General features: G+C 44.0%; 1 protein-coding gene across 1 annotated transcript; it reads right to left on the reverse strand.

Annotated features, from left to right (window-relative positions):
* Positions 1-12,379: 12,379 nt before the first annotated feature.
* On the reverse strand, positions 12,380-12,849 carry TMEM100 (transmembrane protein 100). Its single transcript, XM_009085072.1, has one exon. It carries the CDS (start codon positions 12,782-12,784, stop codon positions 12,380-12,382), a length of 405 nt encoding a protein of 134 aa, XP_009083320.1. The 5' UTR covers positions 12,785-12,849.
* Positions 12,850-14,692: the final 1,843 nt, after the last annotated feature.

The following is a 14,692-nucleotide window of genomic DNA, read 5'->3' on the forward strand; positions in this document are numbered from 1 at the left end:
TAAGCATCCCTCTATCCTTTGTTTAATTCACAGCAATAGCAGAAAGTCTTCCCAAAGTGCAGTACTCACTGTGACTTCCATCTGAACAAATGTATTCAGTGGTTTCCAAATAAAATACATAGGCCAGGGACTATGGGGATTTGACATTGAGTTAAAGTGCTGTTCTCTGGATGCATTCAGATACTAGTTTTTGGAAAGGCTGCTTTCACAGCTCATTGTGGTGCTACCAAGAACCTCTGGCACTGGAACAAACAAGAGGAATGTTGAAGAGGAGGGAGCTGGCTCTGTGATATGGCAATTTAAAGAATAATGGACCTCTAGTGACAAACTCTCCAGGCTGTGGTATTCTGTTAGAAATTACTGCAGAGGAAGTTTGTGTAGGATTTAGGCCCAAGGGTCCCTCAGCAAGGCTTGTAAGCAGCGTGGAAGTTGACTTTCCTGTTGGTGATAGAAAGACTGACAGCTAATAGCAACTTTTGTGTGGCAATGACAACTGTGATTATTTTGCAGTTTCACTGCAATGTGATTAGGTGGCAATTAGACTGAGACTCTGCTGGATTTTTGGATTGCTTAATTGATGGCCTCCAACCAAATGACTTTCACTGTGAGAAGAAACTCTGAAATTTGAATTTCCTGACATTGAATAGGCTTAACACATTCTAGTGAAGTTTCATGCCTGTAGCAGGTGAACCTTCTTTCCTTATGTACTCTGGATAAAACTGGCAGAAAGCATGGAAAGATCCACTGAGGGACTCTGGGCTTGGGTCCAGATGACTCTACTGAAAGAATCTGTAACCAAAAAGTTCCCCAAATTCAGTTGAAAGAAATGGTTTTCTATTTTGATTTACAGAATAGATAAAAATGTCTTTCCTCAGTTCCATAAAATTGCCATGAAGATGAAACCCGTTTTAGCCTGAAAAAGTAGGTGTCAGCTGTGGGTACAATCTTGGATTTATGGAAATCCAAAAGCTGGGTTATTATCATCAGTGAGACAAAGATATAATCTGGTGGACTCAGAATAAACAAAGTGTTGTAGTTTCTTTAGATTGTGTAATTTTTATAGGTGTGTTACTCAGGCACATTTCTAAATCTGGAGAATTAATATTTACAGATCATCTACATCAGTGAAGAAAAGAGTAAGGCAAAACAGGCTGATTGCTCATAAGCACAAGGACAAGATGTTGTTTAATTGAACAGATGTTAAAAACAAACAGCAAAACAAATAATGTCTGAAAAAATCTCTTTGACAAAACCAGATCACAATTAACTTCATCAATTAGGAACATGTGTCTAATGGAAAGTGTAACTAATAAGTCCATCTTGGAAATTTTTAAATATATCTCGAAACTTGAGCCACAAGCTTCTATTTGGCAAACACTATCAAGATGTTCCAACATCATATGATAAGACCGAGTTATATAAACACAGCTCATGCATGAGAAAGTTGCCTATTTATGCTTCATATATCAAATAAGATGATGGAAACAGGCCTGCATTTAAGAGATACTCCTAAAATGTAAAGACATCTCTCCATTCTCCACAAGAAAGAGTGAGCATAGAGGTGATGGGAGCTGAGCTCTCTTCTCAGGCCCTCTAGCAAGGTCTCCATTCAAAAAACAACACAGCTTTTTATTTTTTCCCTTTCTGGCATCTAGGTTTGTTCAATGATCACAAGGGAGGAGGCCATTTTGTGGAGATACATGTTCATTTACAAATTGACTTAAAAATCCTCTAAACTGAGCCAATGTTTTAACATATGTTCTTCCTCCATCAGGATCCTGGAGCATCTCTCTGTAGTGCAAGGCCGTTCATTAGCAGCTGCCAGCTCTGCTACAGGCCCCTCTCTAATCAATCATTCCATCATCACTTTAGGACACTTGTAATGCTTGACAGAACTTTAATATTAAACTTCCCCAGGCAGTTGTCAGATGGCCATGAGTTCTGACCATGACAGAATTCACATGTTTGAGAATGTAATTTCATGCTATGCATGCTGCTGAACTGCAAAGCGTTTAGTTCTGACTTCACGGTACTTAATGTCTTCCATGCCAAAAATTGCTTCAATAGCATCTTTTATGTTCAGCTGAACTGCTGTGCTAGCCCCAGGGAAAACTTTGTTTCAAGGTGGATTTAAACTTTGCTGGAAAAAAACTAATTAGACAGTTTAATATAATTTACACAGTTGCTCCTTCTGCCTCTTATGTGCAGGGGATGCAGAAGAGCTCTGCCTGCCTCACCCCTTTCAGCCACCAGCACACCACATCTCTGTGCTGGCAATGAGGATCCCTTCTCTCCTGCCTGCATTATTGGCTCTCCAAGGGGTTTTGAGCAACAGGCTTCCTGAACACTTCATGGTCTCCTGGAGGTGCGAGGGCACTGGATCGCTGCCTGCTCACTGCTGTGCCAAGCCCTGTGCACCCACACAAGAGGGACAGTCCTGCTCCAGGGAACTTGCAGTCTCACCAGCAAGGCAGATCAAAAGCACCATCTAGGGTGTGTTCCAATACTGGAAGATCTAGAAACTATATACAACCCCCCAAGCACTGTCATACCCACAACCCACTGAACAACTCTCCAGCTAGCCACTCCTGAGCTGGAAAGGCAGTGAAGAGTGACTTTGCAGGGTGTCCTTCACACAGCTTCTGCTCAGACTTGTCCCAGTGATTAAATAAATCCCTCTGCACAGCCTGTCCCAAACCAGCTAAAAAGAGTGGCTGAATGAGATGGAAACAGCAATCATTCCCCACAGATGGTGTGCCAGCATCAGGGGCTAACAGGGCTGGAGACTGAGCAGCAGCCCAAACTGGTCATTTTTGGCAAGAGTTATTCAGAGAACAAGCTGTGACTACTGCTTCCCTTCCAAACATTTCTCTGCTTCATTCACTCCAAACTATTCCTCAGCCCAACTAGATGTTGCTGTCCTGTGTTCAGACTGCAACTTTGTGCAACAGAGGCTGCTACCCCAAAACCAGGGCATGATGCTGTGGAACTGGAGGAGATTTTGCTTCTTTCAAAGACAGATCTGTGCAGACAAGAGCTCTCGAGGTACTCTGCAGAGCTGATGCCAGTCACATTTGCAGAGTTCCAGCCTTTAACAAAGACTTCACTCTGGGGACAAGAGTATTGTCCAGCAAAGGAGGTGACAGAGACGTCAAATCTATCTGCCAGATGTCGGTGTCGTAACTTGTACCGAGACTCCTTTCTCTGTGTACACTTGGCCCTGCCGACTGCAATGTGCGTTTCCCAGCTGGAAAGACCTCATACACTTCTAATACTGGGGAAAAGAAAATTACCCAGAGGGAGAAGGTACAAAAGGTTTGCCCCTGCTACAGGAAACTGGAACTGCCAACAGTCTTGCTGAACTGAGTACGTCGGCAGAATTAGGGTTTCGCAAGGTATCAACAGTGGGACAGACACAGAGAGAAAATATGTCCCAAGTCAAGCTATTTTCTCTCAAAACAACATAGAATAGAGAAATGAAAATTCAGGGATCAGAGCTCTTCACAGTCTGGAACTACAAGCCATGAAAAATTCCAGGGTTGTTCTCATTTTGTTACTTTCCCAAACCAGGATGCAAATCTCAGCCTTGGTTGCTTATCTATGCATGGATTTAGGTACAGAGCTTTCATACATGTGCACATTTCATTTCAACAAGATGAAACTGTTTCATGCCATCTTTCCCTTTCTGATTTTTAAAAAACAATGCTGTTGAAAACTAAAATGTGTTAATCCAATGATTACAATTCGCCGTAAAAATGAATAAGCAACAAAATTGTTACATTCCTACAAAATGTTTTTGCTTAATCAGATCATCATTTTCCAGTGGAAGACTATTCACTTGGGAGTTTCTGACCAGCTGCAACTCCAGCATTTGGAAATCTGTCACCCTAGGAAATGAAAAACTACCAGAACCATGGGAGCACGATGAATTGCTTGCTATGATGCTGGGGGATGCCTCAGCCATGGGAGCACTGCCGTACTGAAGTCTTACTTTCTCATTCTCCTCAATTTGAAATCCTTCATACCTCTGAGCACAGAGCATTGGAGATGTATGAATATAGAAGCAGGACGAGGAGCGTGCAAACAATTAGAAACAGACAAAATAAAACTCCAGTAGATGGCGCTCAAAAATATCCCAAATTTGCATCCCCGCGAGGCTCCCAGTTCCTCAGTGTGTGCGCAGGGCTCGGTACAGGCTGCTCTGCCAGCAGCTCTGCGCAGCCCTGGCCTTCAGCTGCAGGGCCAGCTGTCCCCACTGCGACTGTGGGACACAGGGGATGCTCACAGCAGCAGGACCTGCACACAAAGCTGGGCTCAGAGGTGGCAGGAGGCTGCTGCTCACCCATGCAGTAGGAAACACATGTCTCAGCTCCCTCCAGTGCCCTCTCAGCTCTCTGCTCTGTCATGCACTGCCATAGGTTCTACTCGCTGGCCATGCCCACTGAGAAGCTGGCAGAAAAAACACCTAAAGTGAATGGACTAAGAGATCTGGATCCGGTAAACACACGGGGGAGTTTCAGGAAAGTGCTGGGACCCAAGGCAGTGGTACACGACTTGCTGGGCAGGGGAATGTCTGGCTGCTAATTCCTGGGCAGTTGTGTTGTTTGGTAATGGCCAGATACATTTTGTAGCTCTGACTGGAAAAAGCTTGTTGTATTCCAAAGACCATGGAGTAGTAATTCTTTCACAGAAGCACAAATAGTTTTACCATCATCAGGGGAAAGGTTTTTATTGACCATTTTGACCAAAGACCAGAGTGAAAGTTATTACCATCTGGTCGAGTCCCTGGTTGGTGGCCCATGGGAAATGATCTAATGGCCAATTCCCCTAAGTCCCACGAAGGTGCTGCCAGAAGTACATTAGCAACACCACATTGTGATTCATCCAGTGCTCCAGGGTGTCCAGCAACACTGTGTGAAGCCCAAAATTTCCAACTGCCATCTGCTTTTTGCAAAGGAAAACAAAGGCCTTTGGCTAGCCAGGGAACAGACACATCATGAACAGGAACGGTGAAAGCCTCCCCAAGCTGTTTGACAATGTGCTTCAGTCCTTCCCTGTAGTACTTACCTCTGCTTTAGCATTACTGTGAGCGAAACACACACCTGCACATGGATTCTTCTAAGGGTTTTTCTGTCCCATCCTGAGCTCCGGTCATTAGACTTTCTTGAGAAAACTATTTATAGGGAAATGGCTAAGAGATCAGGATGTTTCTTTACAAATTGATTTTATAAGCCAGAGTGAAGGCTGAAAAGCCTTTGCAGAGGTCATTCTTTGAAGCACCATCAGCTGGTAGGCAACCAATGAAATTTTCCTTGTCTCAATCTAGCTAAATGCAAAACATAAGTGGCAACACAGATGGTCATACATAACATATCCCATCAGTTCCAGGGAAATAAGCCTTTTTACCTGGGCTGTGTATCAGATCCCAGCTCTCCTAACTGAGGAGCTCGAATTACATGATGTGAAGTACACTGGGATTTCAGCTCTTCCATGGAAGATGAGGGAAAATGGGCATGGCTTGATTCAGAGGAGCAGACATCTCACCACAAGAAGCCAGAGGTAGCTTGTGGGATCAGAGAGTTCTTAACCATCAGACTGCAAAGGGAGTGAGAAGGTGGTAAGCCCTGGCTTGCAAAGAAACTCTCATTTCAGCTGCAGTTCCAACATGTCTGGCCCTTTCAGCAATTATACTGGCTCTCAGACATCAGCCCTGGGAAGAAGCTTCCTTTGGGGGAGTGCATTTTGATCCTCCAAGCATTATAAGTATACATAACTCAGGCTATTTGCCCCTACGTGTATTCAAAGAGCATGTGTGTGAGAGTGCATATATATTCTTTTCTCTCTTTTTTTTTTTTTTTTGTTTTTTTTTTTTTTGCAAATACAGAAGAGTGAAGATATAAAAAAATGGACTAGTGACTTTGGGTTTAAAAATGAGATGTCCTTCAGGAAAGCACAGCCATCTCCTACAGCTTTGTGATGAGGAGCAAGAGGACTAATATTCCAGGCTAATACTCTGAGTAGCTTGGAGAAGAATTACCATATTGGAATCTGGTGACATTCTGTCACGTGTGGTCTGGCAGAGGGGAAAATAGGAGTAAGAAGCCTTCCTGTCCTCCTCTCTGCATTCTGTGCAATGTTTATGAAGGATTTGGGGACGCCAACTAGCCAGATGGACGAGGGGCTGCTGGGGTGACCCCAGAGAACACACAATTCAGTTTGCACCATGTCGGAAACTGAACCCAAGTCTCGTTTAAGGGGTGATTTGGGCTCCCCTAACTCGCTGTTAATCTCCCAGGAGTTTCTCCTGATAAACACTGAATTGAACTACCCCTTCCAGGGACAACAGAGCAGTATCAGGAGAGAGCTAACTGCTAACTCATGTTCCCTCAGCAGTGCATTTCCTTCGAGACATGGTGAAAGTTGTGTTCTTTTGGGGAATCTCAGCTCACTCCACACAGGGATACTTTGAACTTTTTCGCATTGTTAAGCAGTTGTGGTACCCTCTGCAGCACAGCGAGTGTGCGGCGAGAGAACAAAGAGCAGCAGGCAGTGAGAATGTGGCACCATCCCTTCCCACGCAGCTCTGTGCTGTAGCTCAGCTGGATGTTATTTTAGTGGCTGTGCATCCCACCCATGTGCTTCTGTGGGTCCAGGAGCTGTGCTGCTGTGACGCCTTGTGAGCTCGAAGCTTATTCATGTTCAGGAATGGGAGGGTCAGGGCCATCGACACACACCAGCATCCTGCTGCCTATTATTTCCTGCCAGCGCTGGCGTCGCACCAAGCCCTAACATGACAGGTGGATGGAGTTCACAAGGAAATAATGTCATGGGCCAGTTTTCCAGGAAAGCTGTTAACTCTATTCACAAACTCAGCCCTTCAGATTGAAAGGGAACGTGGCTGAGAAGAGGCAGTGAAGGGCTGCTCTGCTCTTATTTACCTTTTTTTCCCCATAGATTACTCACCGACAGCTCTTGCTGCGGTACAGAAATCTTTACCTCAATACAGTGCCTACCTCTTCAAGAGCAGACTGTACCTGAATGCCTTACAACTTACAAAACCACAGGGGCACTGCCTCTGCAAATCCCAAGTGGCCGTTTGATTTCAGTCAGACTGCAAAAGATGGTAAGAGATTCTGCCTTTTGCTGAGCTAACTGAAAAGAAATATGAGGTGAGATCTAAGACTGATGTTAACTTGGGGACTTCAGGCACTTTATAGGAATGAAACTGAGGATATAGACAAGGATGTATCAGAAACAAGATTTACATATTTTTAGAAGTCTCTGTCTTTCAATAAGGCACTTTTGTAAAGCTTTACTATCCCTCCATGACTTTGTGCAGTGTCCAGCATTTGCTGATTTGTGTTCTCCTTCCCTCCTCTTTTTCTCTCTGTTTTTTCTCTTAGTCTACAAAACACAGAAGAGTTAAGAAGAAAGGCAATCAATCAAAAAAAAAAGTGTTTTTCAAAAATGCCATGTTTGCCACAAATACAAATTTTAGGATGCACAGAGCCAGGACAATAGGACTCCAACTGGCTGCTTACAAGAGGAAGGATTAGGTCCTGTGTCATGTTAATAGTGACATCAATGACCTGAAAAAAAGCCAAAAATTCAAGTTGATTCTGCAGTTTAAGACCATTGTTGTTCCACATGGTTTAGCCTGTAAGATTTAGTCTACACATAAATTCCTGCTAGGATTTATATATTTCCCATCACACGGTGCAATTCTTGGTATGTAATGAACTTTTATATATAAAGGCCCTTCATAGCTGAGAAAGAATTTATACTGATATATCTACAACAAGCTAAAGACATTAGAGGTACTGGAACTATATATGGACAATGATGGCTGACAATATTGTTCTATTCTTCTTATTTTGGAGGCCATTGGAAAGATTAATTAAGTGAATCCTGCTAATAACATGGAACAACTTCAGATATTAAAGGAGTGGTAGCCCTGGGTTTGACCCTGGATGAGCAAAGCTGAGGCAAGCATATGGGATATTCCAGAGGGCTTGTTCCTGGCCTGACCCTTCTGGATTCTGAGTAGACTCTCAGGCCTGTCTTCATTCCACACTCTGAGCCTGGTTCCTGTTCTGAGGAGCTGCAGTAACACTGTGCATTCAGTGTTTGGTAACAGGAGATCTCCCAAGTGTCCAAGGCAGAGAAACTTAATTCTTGACACAAGTCCATGAAACTAATCTTTCTCTTTTTTTTTTTTTTTGTTTTTCCAAACCTGGCAAATTATGGTATTAGAGCCACAGTCACGCACAAAACTCAACATGTGAAACAACTGAGGAATCGTAAATGGGGCGTTTTGACTTGAACAAAATCTAACCATTGTCATACCAAAGTGATTATCTTTTTAAAATACTGTCCCAGGCTATAATTGCCTTTGTGTACAATAGCAATACAGGGTGTAGTTACAGACACAATTTCCTGTGCTTAGGTTTTGAAATTATTATTGAAGATCGCCGTAACGTTTGCGCAGTGCACCAGCGCAATTCCTCTATTAGATAATTTTCTATCCTTGTGAGGGCAATTTCACTTGTGCAATGGTGCTGAGGCTTTCAGGAAGAGAGAGACAAGTAATTGTGGCAGTAAAATTTGCATCAGCTCCCACCCAGTCTCTCCCAGAACTGAAATACCATTTGTCGCATTCAAATCCTTTTCACACCAGAAGAGATGGTGTTTCTGAACTGGAAAGTCACTGACATCTCCACAGGGTTACATCCTTCTGCCTCTCAGATTCCTATGAGAAACACCAAACAGCAACTGAGGAGTTCCCAATGGCTTTGTATGATGGACTTGGTGGATTGCATGACCCAGCATCCAGGCATGAAATCCCAAATTAATCCAGATTAGGTCATGGGGTTCAATAACTGAGGCAGTAATGTTGCTGGTTGTATCCAGCTTGAGGGGGCTGAGCCCTGTAAAAGCATTGCAAATGTGCTTCTGTAAAGCAACCCTTCATATTTAACAGTACCACCAGTTTCTGGGAAAACCAAGGTGCTAAGCCTGCCACATTCTGCTCATGCAGGACCTCTCCTAGAGTGACTGGGCTTTAAGGGCTGAAAAGCATGCACTGTTTCTGCACTGGAACCGGAACAAGGGGTGAAGGAGCAAGAGGATAATGAAGAAAATGTCTGAAATATGTAGATTTGCAAGAAGAAAAAACATAGACTGTGAGATTTGTCTTGGATGTCATCACTGGTAATCCAGAAAAGATGCTACTACTGCTTCAGACTGTCCCAGAACCAATGCACACAAGTCATGGTGGAGAAGTTTGTGTCACTTTCATCATGCGATGATTTAGTGACGAAACACATGAAAACATCTTACAGCATAAGGTCTCTGACTAAACTGCTTACAACCTCTGCCTTGCTCTTGCAGGACACCAGGACCAGATGCTGGGATTCTTCCCCATAAAGTCACTGTATCGCTTCTCTGAATAAAAGACAAAGAAGACCGAACTTGTACGCAGACTTTCACTCACTGCTTGATACCAAGATGCTCATGCATGTACCTTGTCTGCCTAGGATGCAGCTCAGGAGTGTGTGCGATGGCAGCCCCATATCACCGAGAGGCCTCCCAACCTGTCAATTAGGTGGTATTATGGGACACCACATTGTACCTGAAGCCTTGCTGTGCCAGGGGATCATGTTTAGGACCACTGCAATGCTGTCTGTCACTGCTCACATGCTGCTTAATGCCTAGGTGCCCCACAACTAGCAAGGCAGAGGGTGGTGCAGGAACTCTCCTGTGTCCTTGTATATACACTGCAAATATAAAAGAGGCAGAGATAAGGGAAAGGAAAACTTTTTAGTAGCAGCAGAGCAACTCTTACTCACTCTTATTTACCCTTTCCCAAAAAACTGCTCCCAAAACCCCCTTTTCTCCATTCCCGGAGTTTAGCCTTTTATGGCTTGGAGCAGAGCCTCTCCTTGCAAGTCTACCTTCCTTCCACATGCCACAGGCAAGTTCACCTGCACCACAGCAATGGAGAAGGGAGGACCCATGTATGGGAAAGACTTCTGGAGAGGGCAACAGGCTGCTCCTGCTCTGGGCTCAGCCTGGGAATCATGGGGCCAAGCTGCTACATGCATAGTGGAAAACACTGCATGTCTACAGCCCCTGAAACTCTCTCCTTGACCACCCTCAAAATTCCACTGAGGAAAAAGAAATGGCAGGGGAAAAAAGGAGTCAGAAAACCTATTGTGCTCCTGGGGAGGGAGTCGTGGGGGGGAATAAACGGCCCTATTTAGTTTATCCAGCTTGGCTAATGTCAATCACTTTTCTCATTTTAAACAGGAAAGACACCACTTTAGTCCACCTGTTCTATTATTTATCATGCTATGCATTTCCCGTGAATTGTCACTCATGCAAAACCTGTACGTCGTAAGGGGACACCCTAATATTTTTAATGACCTTAAGCAAAGTGATTGACACTAGACACCGGTGTCAAATGTTCTGGTGACGCAACATGTTCTCCTAGCAGCAGGAAAGCTTCCTGCCGTGATTAAGTTAGGGCTATGGAAGTGCTAAAATGTGTTGTCAGCTTTCCTCTGATGCAAGTGATTTTATTATAGAGTCTGGTAACCACGGTGTGTGGCAACGCAAATACTGACCCCAAACATCCCCTCCCGTACATATAGTTTGCTCTATTTAAAACATGAAGTGCACTTTGCAAATCCAGGGATAAGTTATGGATGTAACAAGCTTAAACCATAGAGGGCAGAGGAAATGGCAGCACCTAAGGCAGAATGCCTGGGTGATTTCAGTAGGAGAAGGGTATGGCTCCGGGATAACTTGCAGAAGGAACCCCCTGTGGCACCTGTTTGGCAGGTGTGCTCTGCAGTGGCTTTTCCACAGCCATTGTGGCTGCCAGAGGCTCTGGAGGGCAAAGAGGAGTCACACCAGCACAGGCTTTACTCACTGAAGTAGTGGAAAGCAAAAAAACACATCCAGTCCTTTTGAGTCTGGAGAAAGTAAGGGGGGGAAAAGAGAGAGAAAAACATAGAAAGAGGACTCCATGCAGCCCCTCTGCCTCCTGACACCCTCATACATGCTGGGGTGGAAATTTGTGACTCAGCGCAGCACTACTTGTCCTTCAAGATACAGACAAAGAAATAATGTTCTGGTTTGCTTCAATTTGGGACCAGCGCCTCAATAATTCATTAACTGAGAAAAGCTGGAAGATGGCCAGAACACAAGAGTTACAGAATCAACATCTCGGATACACACAGGGGACACCTGGCACCTGCTTTTCATAAAGATTCATAACCCCAAAGCTCAGTCAGCAAACACTTACTACACGCATGACTTTGCTTCCACAAGTAATTATTAATAGATGTGTTTCAAACTGATAGTGCCAGTAAGTGTCTGCAGAACTGACTGCTGTGATTTTTCAATAACTGAGCTGTTAAACAAGCTGCAGAGGGATGGGTTATCAAACTAAAGTCCACAGGCCACAGAGAGTTTTGTTACAGAGCAGCAGTACATGTGTTCACAGTTATTGTCACAGGGGGTGTTCCACAAAAACAGAATCATAAAGCAGTCAGAGTTGAAGATACAAGCTATTGTGATAGCAATAAAGGAAGTTTTTCTAAAGGTCTAGCAGGACTGAATATTATTTTAATGAAATTTACTTTTTTAATTTTATAGCAAAATAATCAAAAGTGCTAAATCTGACCACTTTAATTTACAAAAAAAGTCTCATGTTTTAAGCTACGATCATACCTTGTTACTTAGGTTAGACAATATAATTACATATTCCTACCTATTCAGTGGCAAAACAAAATTAATATTAGTTGGTTTAAAAAAAGGGGGAAAGTACCATAGATATTGTGAGGGGAAAGTTACATAAAAGATAAGAATCAGCTTATTGAGCAATCTGCAGGGTATTCTTACTGGTTTTTTGGGGAGTTTTGGGGTTGGTTTTTTTGAGCTACAGTTTAAGTCCCAGGTAAGTTGTAGTCACTTCAGATGCTATGACTTCTCCTTTGGTGAAATGTCACAGTGTGTGTTTTAAGGAGATCTCTAGCATTTCAAGTCAGTTCAAATTATTTTCTTAGTTCCCACAAACTCCCTTTCCAACATGATCAGCATGTTGGAGACACACTTAGGTTGGTTGCAGTTATGATGACACTGTTTTCTGTGAAGGAAAAGTGTTTTTTCCTCTGTCTTGGATAGAATCACTACCAAGTCTGCCAAGTCCACCAAGAGAACTTGCAGAGTTTTTAAGAGTATTTCTCAGTCAGTTCCATTTTCATTTCAGTTCATTTCCACAGTTAAATTAAAACCTGCAATCTCTCCTACTGTTAAATAGCCAAGTTGACTTACAAAGGTTCTGCCTTCTGTCCAGCCTTCTCTTTGGTAGTCTTTAGCCAAACAAGGTTCTCTGATTTGCCACGAGTGCTGTCTGACTCTCCCGCCTCTTTGCTTTCTTCTTTTGCTGCCTGATTTTCCAGCACACTGCACTGGAAGCCAGCAGAAGGAGTCCTGATGACAAGAGGACTAATCCAAACATGGAGATGATGGATCCATGGGAGTTGAAGCTGTATGCCACAGCAGTAACCACGATGCCAGCTATGAGGATAACCACGCCAAAGGGAACGGTGCAGCGGTAGCAGGAGAGTTCTGCTCCCCCTGTTGCTGCTGTCAGCTGGCATTCACTGACCAGAGGGATGGTGGTTATCACACAGTCATTGTTATTAGTCTTCTCTGTGGTTACAGAATCAGGATGCTTTGGAGTGCTCAGGATCTCTTTAATAGGTTCGTTTGTCATCCTGATTGTCTTGACTTTGTCAGTTCTTAGGCTAGAGCAGGCTCTGCTGAGCACATGCTGCACTGTGGAGAGAAAAGCATGAGTTCAACATGTAATTACCAATTACCATTATGTGACAAATGGGTGACATAGAAGTTTCCCACTTGGGATCAAAACCAACCAGACACTTGGACCCCACAAGGACTTACGCAGAAGCTTAATTGTGACACTACTGATTGTGGAGGAGCTGAATCAATTCTTACTGTAGTCATCAGTGTGTGCCTAAGAGCTAGAACAGCCACAGACCAAGACAGACACCAACATTAAAGTGTTATGGACCAAACCCTACTTTAAGTTCCATCCTAAAGTCAGTATTTCTAGATGTAATTTAGATTTCAATGGCATTACATCTTCTAACAAAGAGGTGAAATTCACAAACTGTTTTGGGTTTTGCTCACATGCTTTTGCACTGTTTCTTTATATGTACACCTATACACACATTACATAAATTTGCTCCAATGCACATCACAATAACGTACATAGATTTGCTCCAATGCACATCACAATAACGTGGGGAAGCACTGGCCCAGAAAAAACAGGATAAACAGTGAGCCCTTTCTCAATGCAAGTGCTACTAAGTGAAAAAATTCAATTGGTTGTGAAAAGGTGTGGATGTGGAATTCCCTGCACCCACATCAAAGCTGGTGAACCTCCCATCACTGCAACATCAGTGCCAGACTGATAGCTTGCCATTTACCCCGGCTTCATGCAAAAGTAATGCATCCCTTGTAAGTCCATGAAACCACATCTCTGTTACTGTGTGGGAGGGAGACTTACAGCCATATTCACACACCTCAGTTACAGTAGGTTGTTTTCCTCCTGTCTCCATACTGTATACACACTCTCAGTTCTAGACACAGATGCACAGTTGGACTGCAGCTGCAGTATGAGGCAGAGTACCTCTTGGCTCCATAAAGCTCAGTGCATAGCCAGAGCCCACCTGATCAGGGTAAGATGAGCTCATAGCTCTCTACTGCTATGGGCTACCACGACAGACCTTGGCCTTCTCTCCGGGGCTCTGGTGGCGTGGGGCTACCCTGGGGCCTACAGTGACCTCTGCCAACGCCGACGCTACCACAGATGTGCTGTCCTGGACCAGGCTGTGCACTCAGTGCACCCCAACACATGCAACAGAGGGGGAACCACTAGTTTTCCTGCTGTGAGTAGCTCCCAGGACTCCCCTGCCACTCTGTGGTGGGGGGTGTGTAGTTTTTGCTTTCATGAGCAGCATGATATGTAGCTCAGAGAACTAGGAAGAGCATTGGCAATGCAGTAATGCTTTTATCACTTTTATCACCTTCACATCTGTGACTAGGAAGTTAATTGCCAGATACTTGCACTCTCTTTTTCCTTTCCCACCACTCCCACCCCTGTTGCTAAGATATATACATTCATTGTGGACAGCCCTTGGTTTTATATCTTAGTACCTCCTACAACTGACCATTGGCTTTGTGAGAAAGAGGATTTCACTATTTTTAAACACAGGCACAAACAGGCTATACTCAGTATCTAGTCAGAGAGTTTGTATCTGTGTCTCCTTGAACCCTCAGGAGAGAAAGTTCAGACCTGGTTTGCAAAAGCTTTTGTTCGACTGTTCTATGGAAGAGTGCTCAGCTCCATGCCACGTCTGCTGTACCAGCTGTCTTCAGGGCTCAGACCTGCAAGAGGAGCTCTTCCCTGCCCAATGACAATGCTGAGCACACACAACACAACCAAGCATACAGTGTGGGCACGCTGACAGCACAAGAGGCAATGGGCACACACTGAAACACTCAGTCTGAACAGCAGGAAACACTTCTTCAAGAGGGAGTGATAACTGGGCACTAGAACAGGTAGCCCAGAAGTGTTTTGGAGTCTCCATCCTTGGAC

Source organism: Acanthisitta chloris, unplaced genomic scaffold, assembly GCF_000695815.1.
Source record: "Acanthisitta chloris isolate BGI_N310 unplaced genomic scaffold, ASM69581v1 scaffold37901, whole genome shotgun sequence".
Taxonomy (NCBI): domain Eukaryota; kingdom Metazoa; phylum Chordata; class Aves; order Passeriformes; family Acanthisittidae; genus Acanthisitta; species Acanthisitta chloris.

Bases quoted from the DNA above. Each gene is read 5' to 3' on its own strand.
- TMEM100 (XM_009085072.1), bottom strand. From the start codon at position 12,784: ATGACAAACGAACCTATTAAAGAGATCCTGAGCACTCCAAAGCATCCT.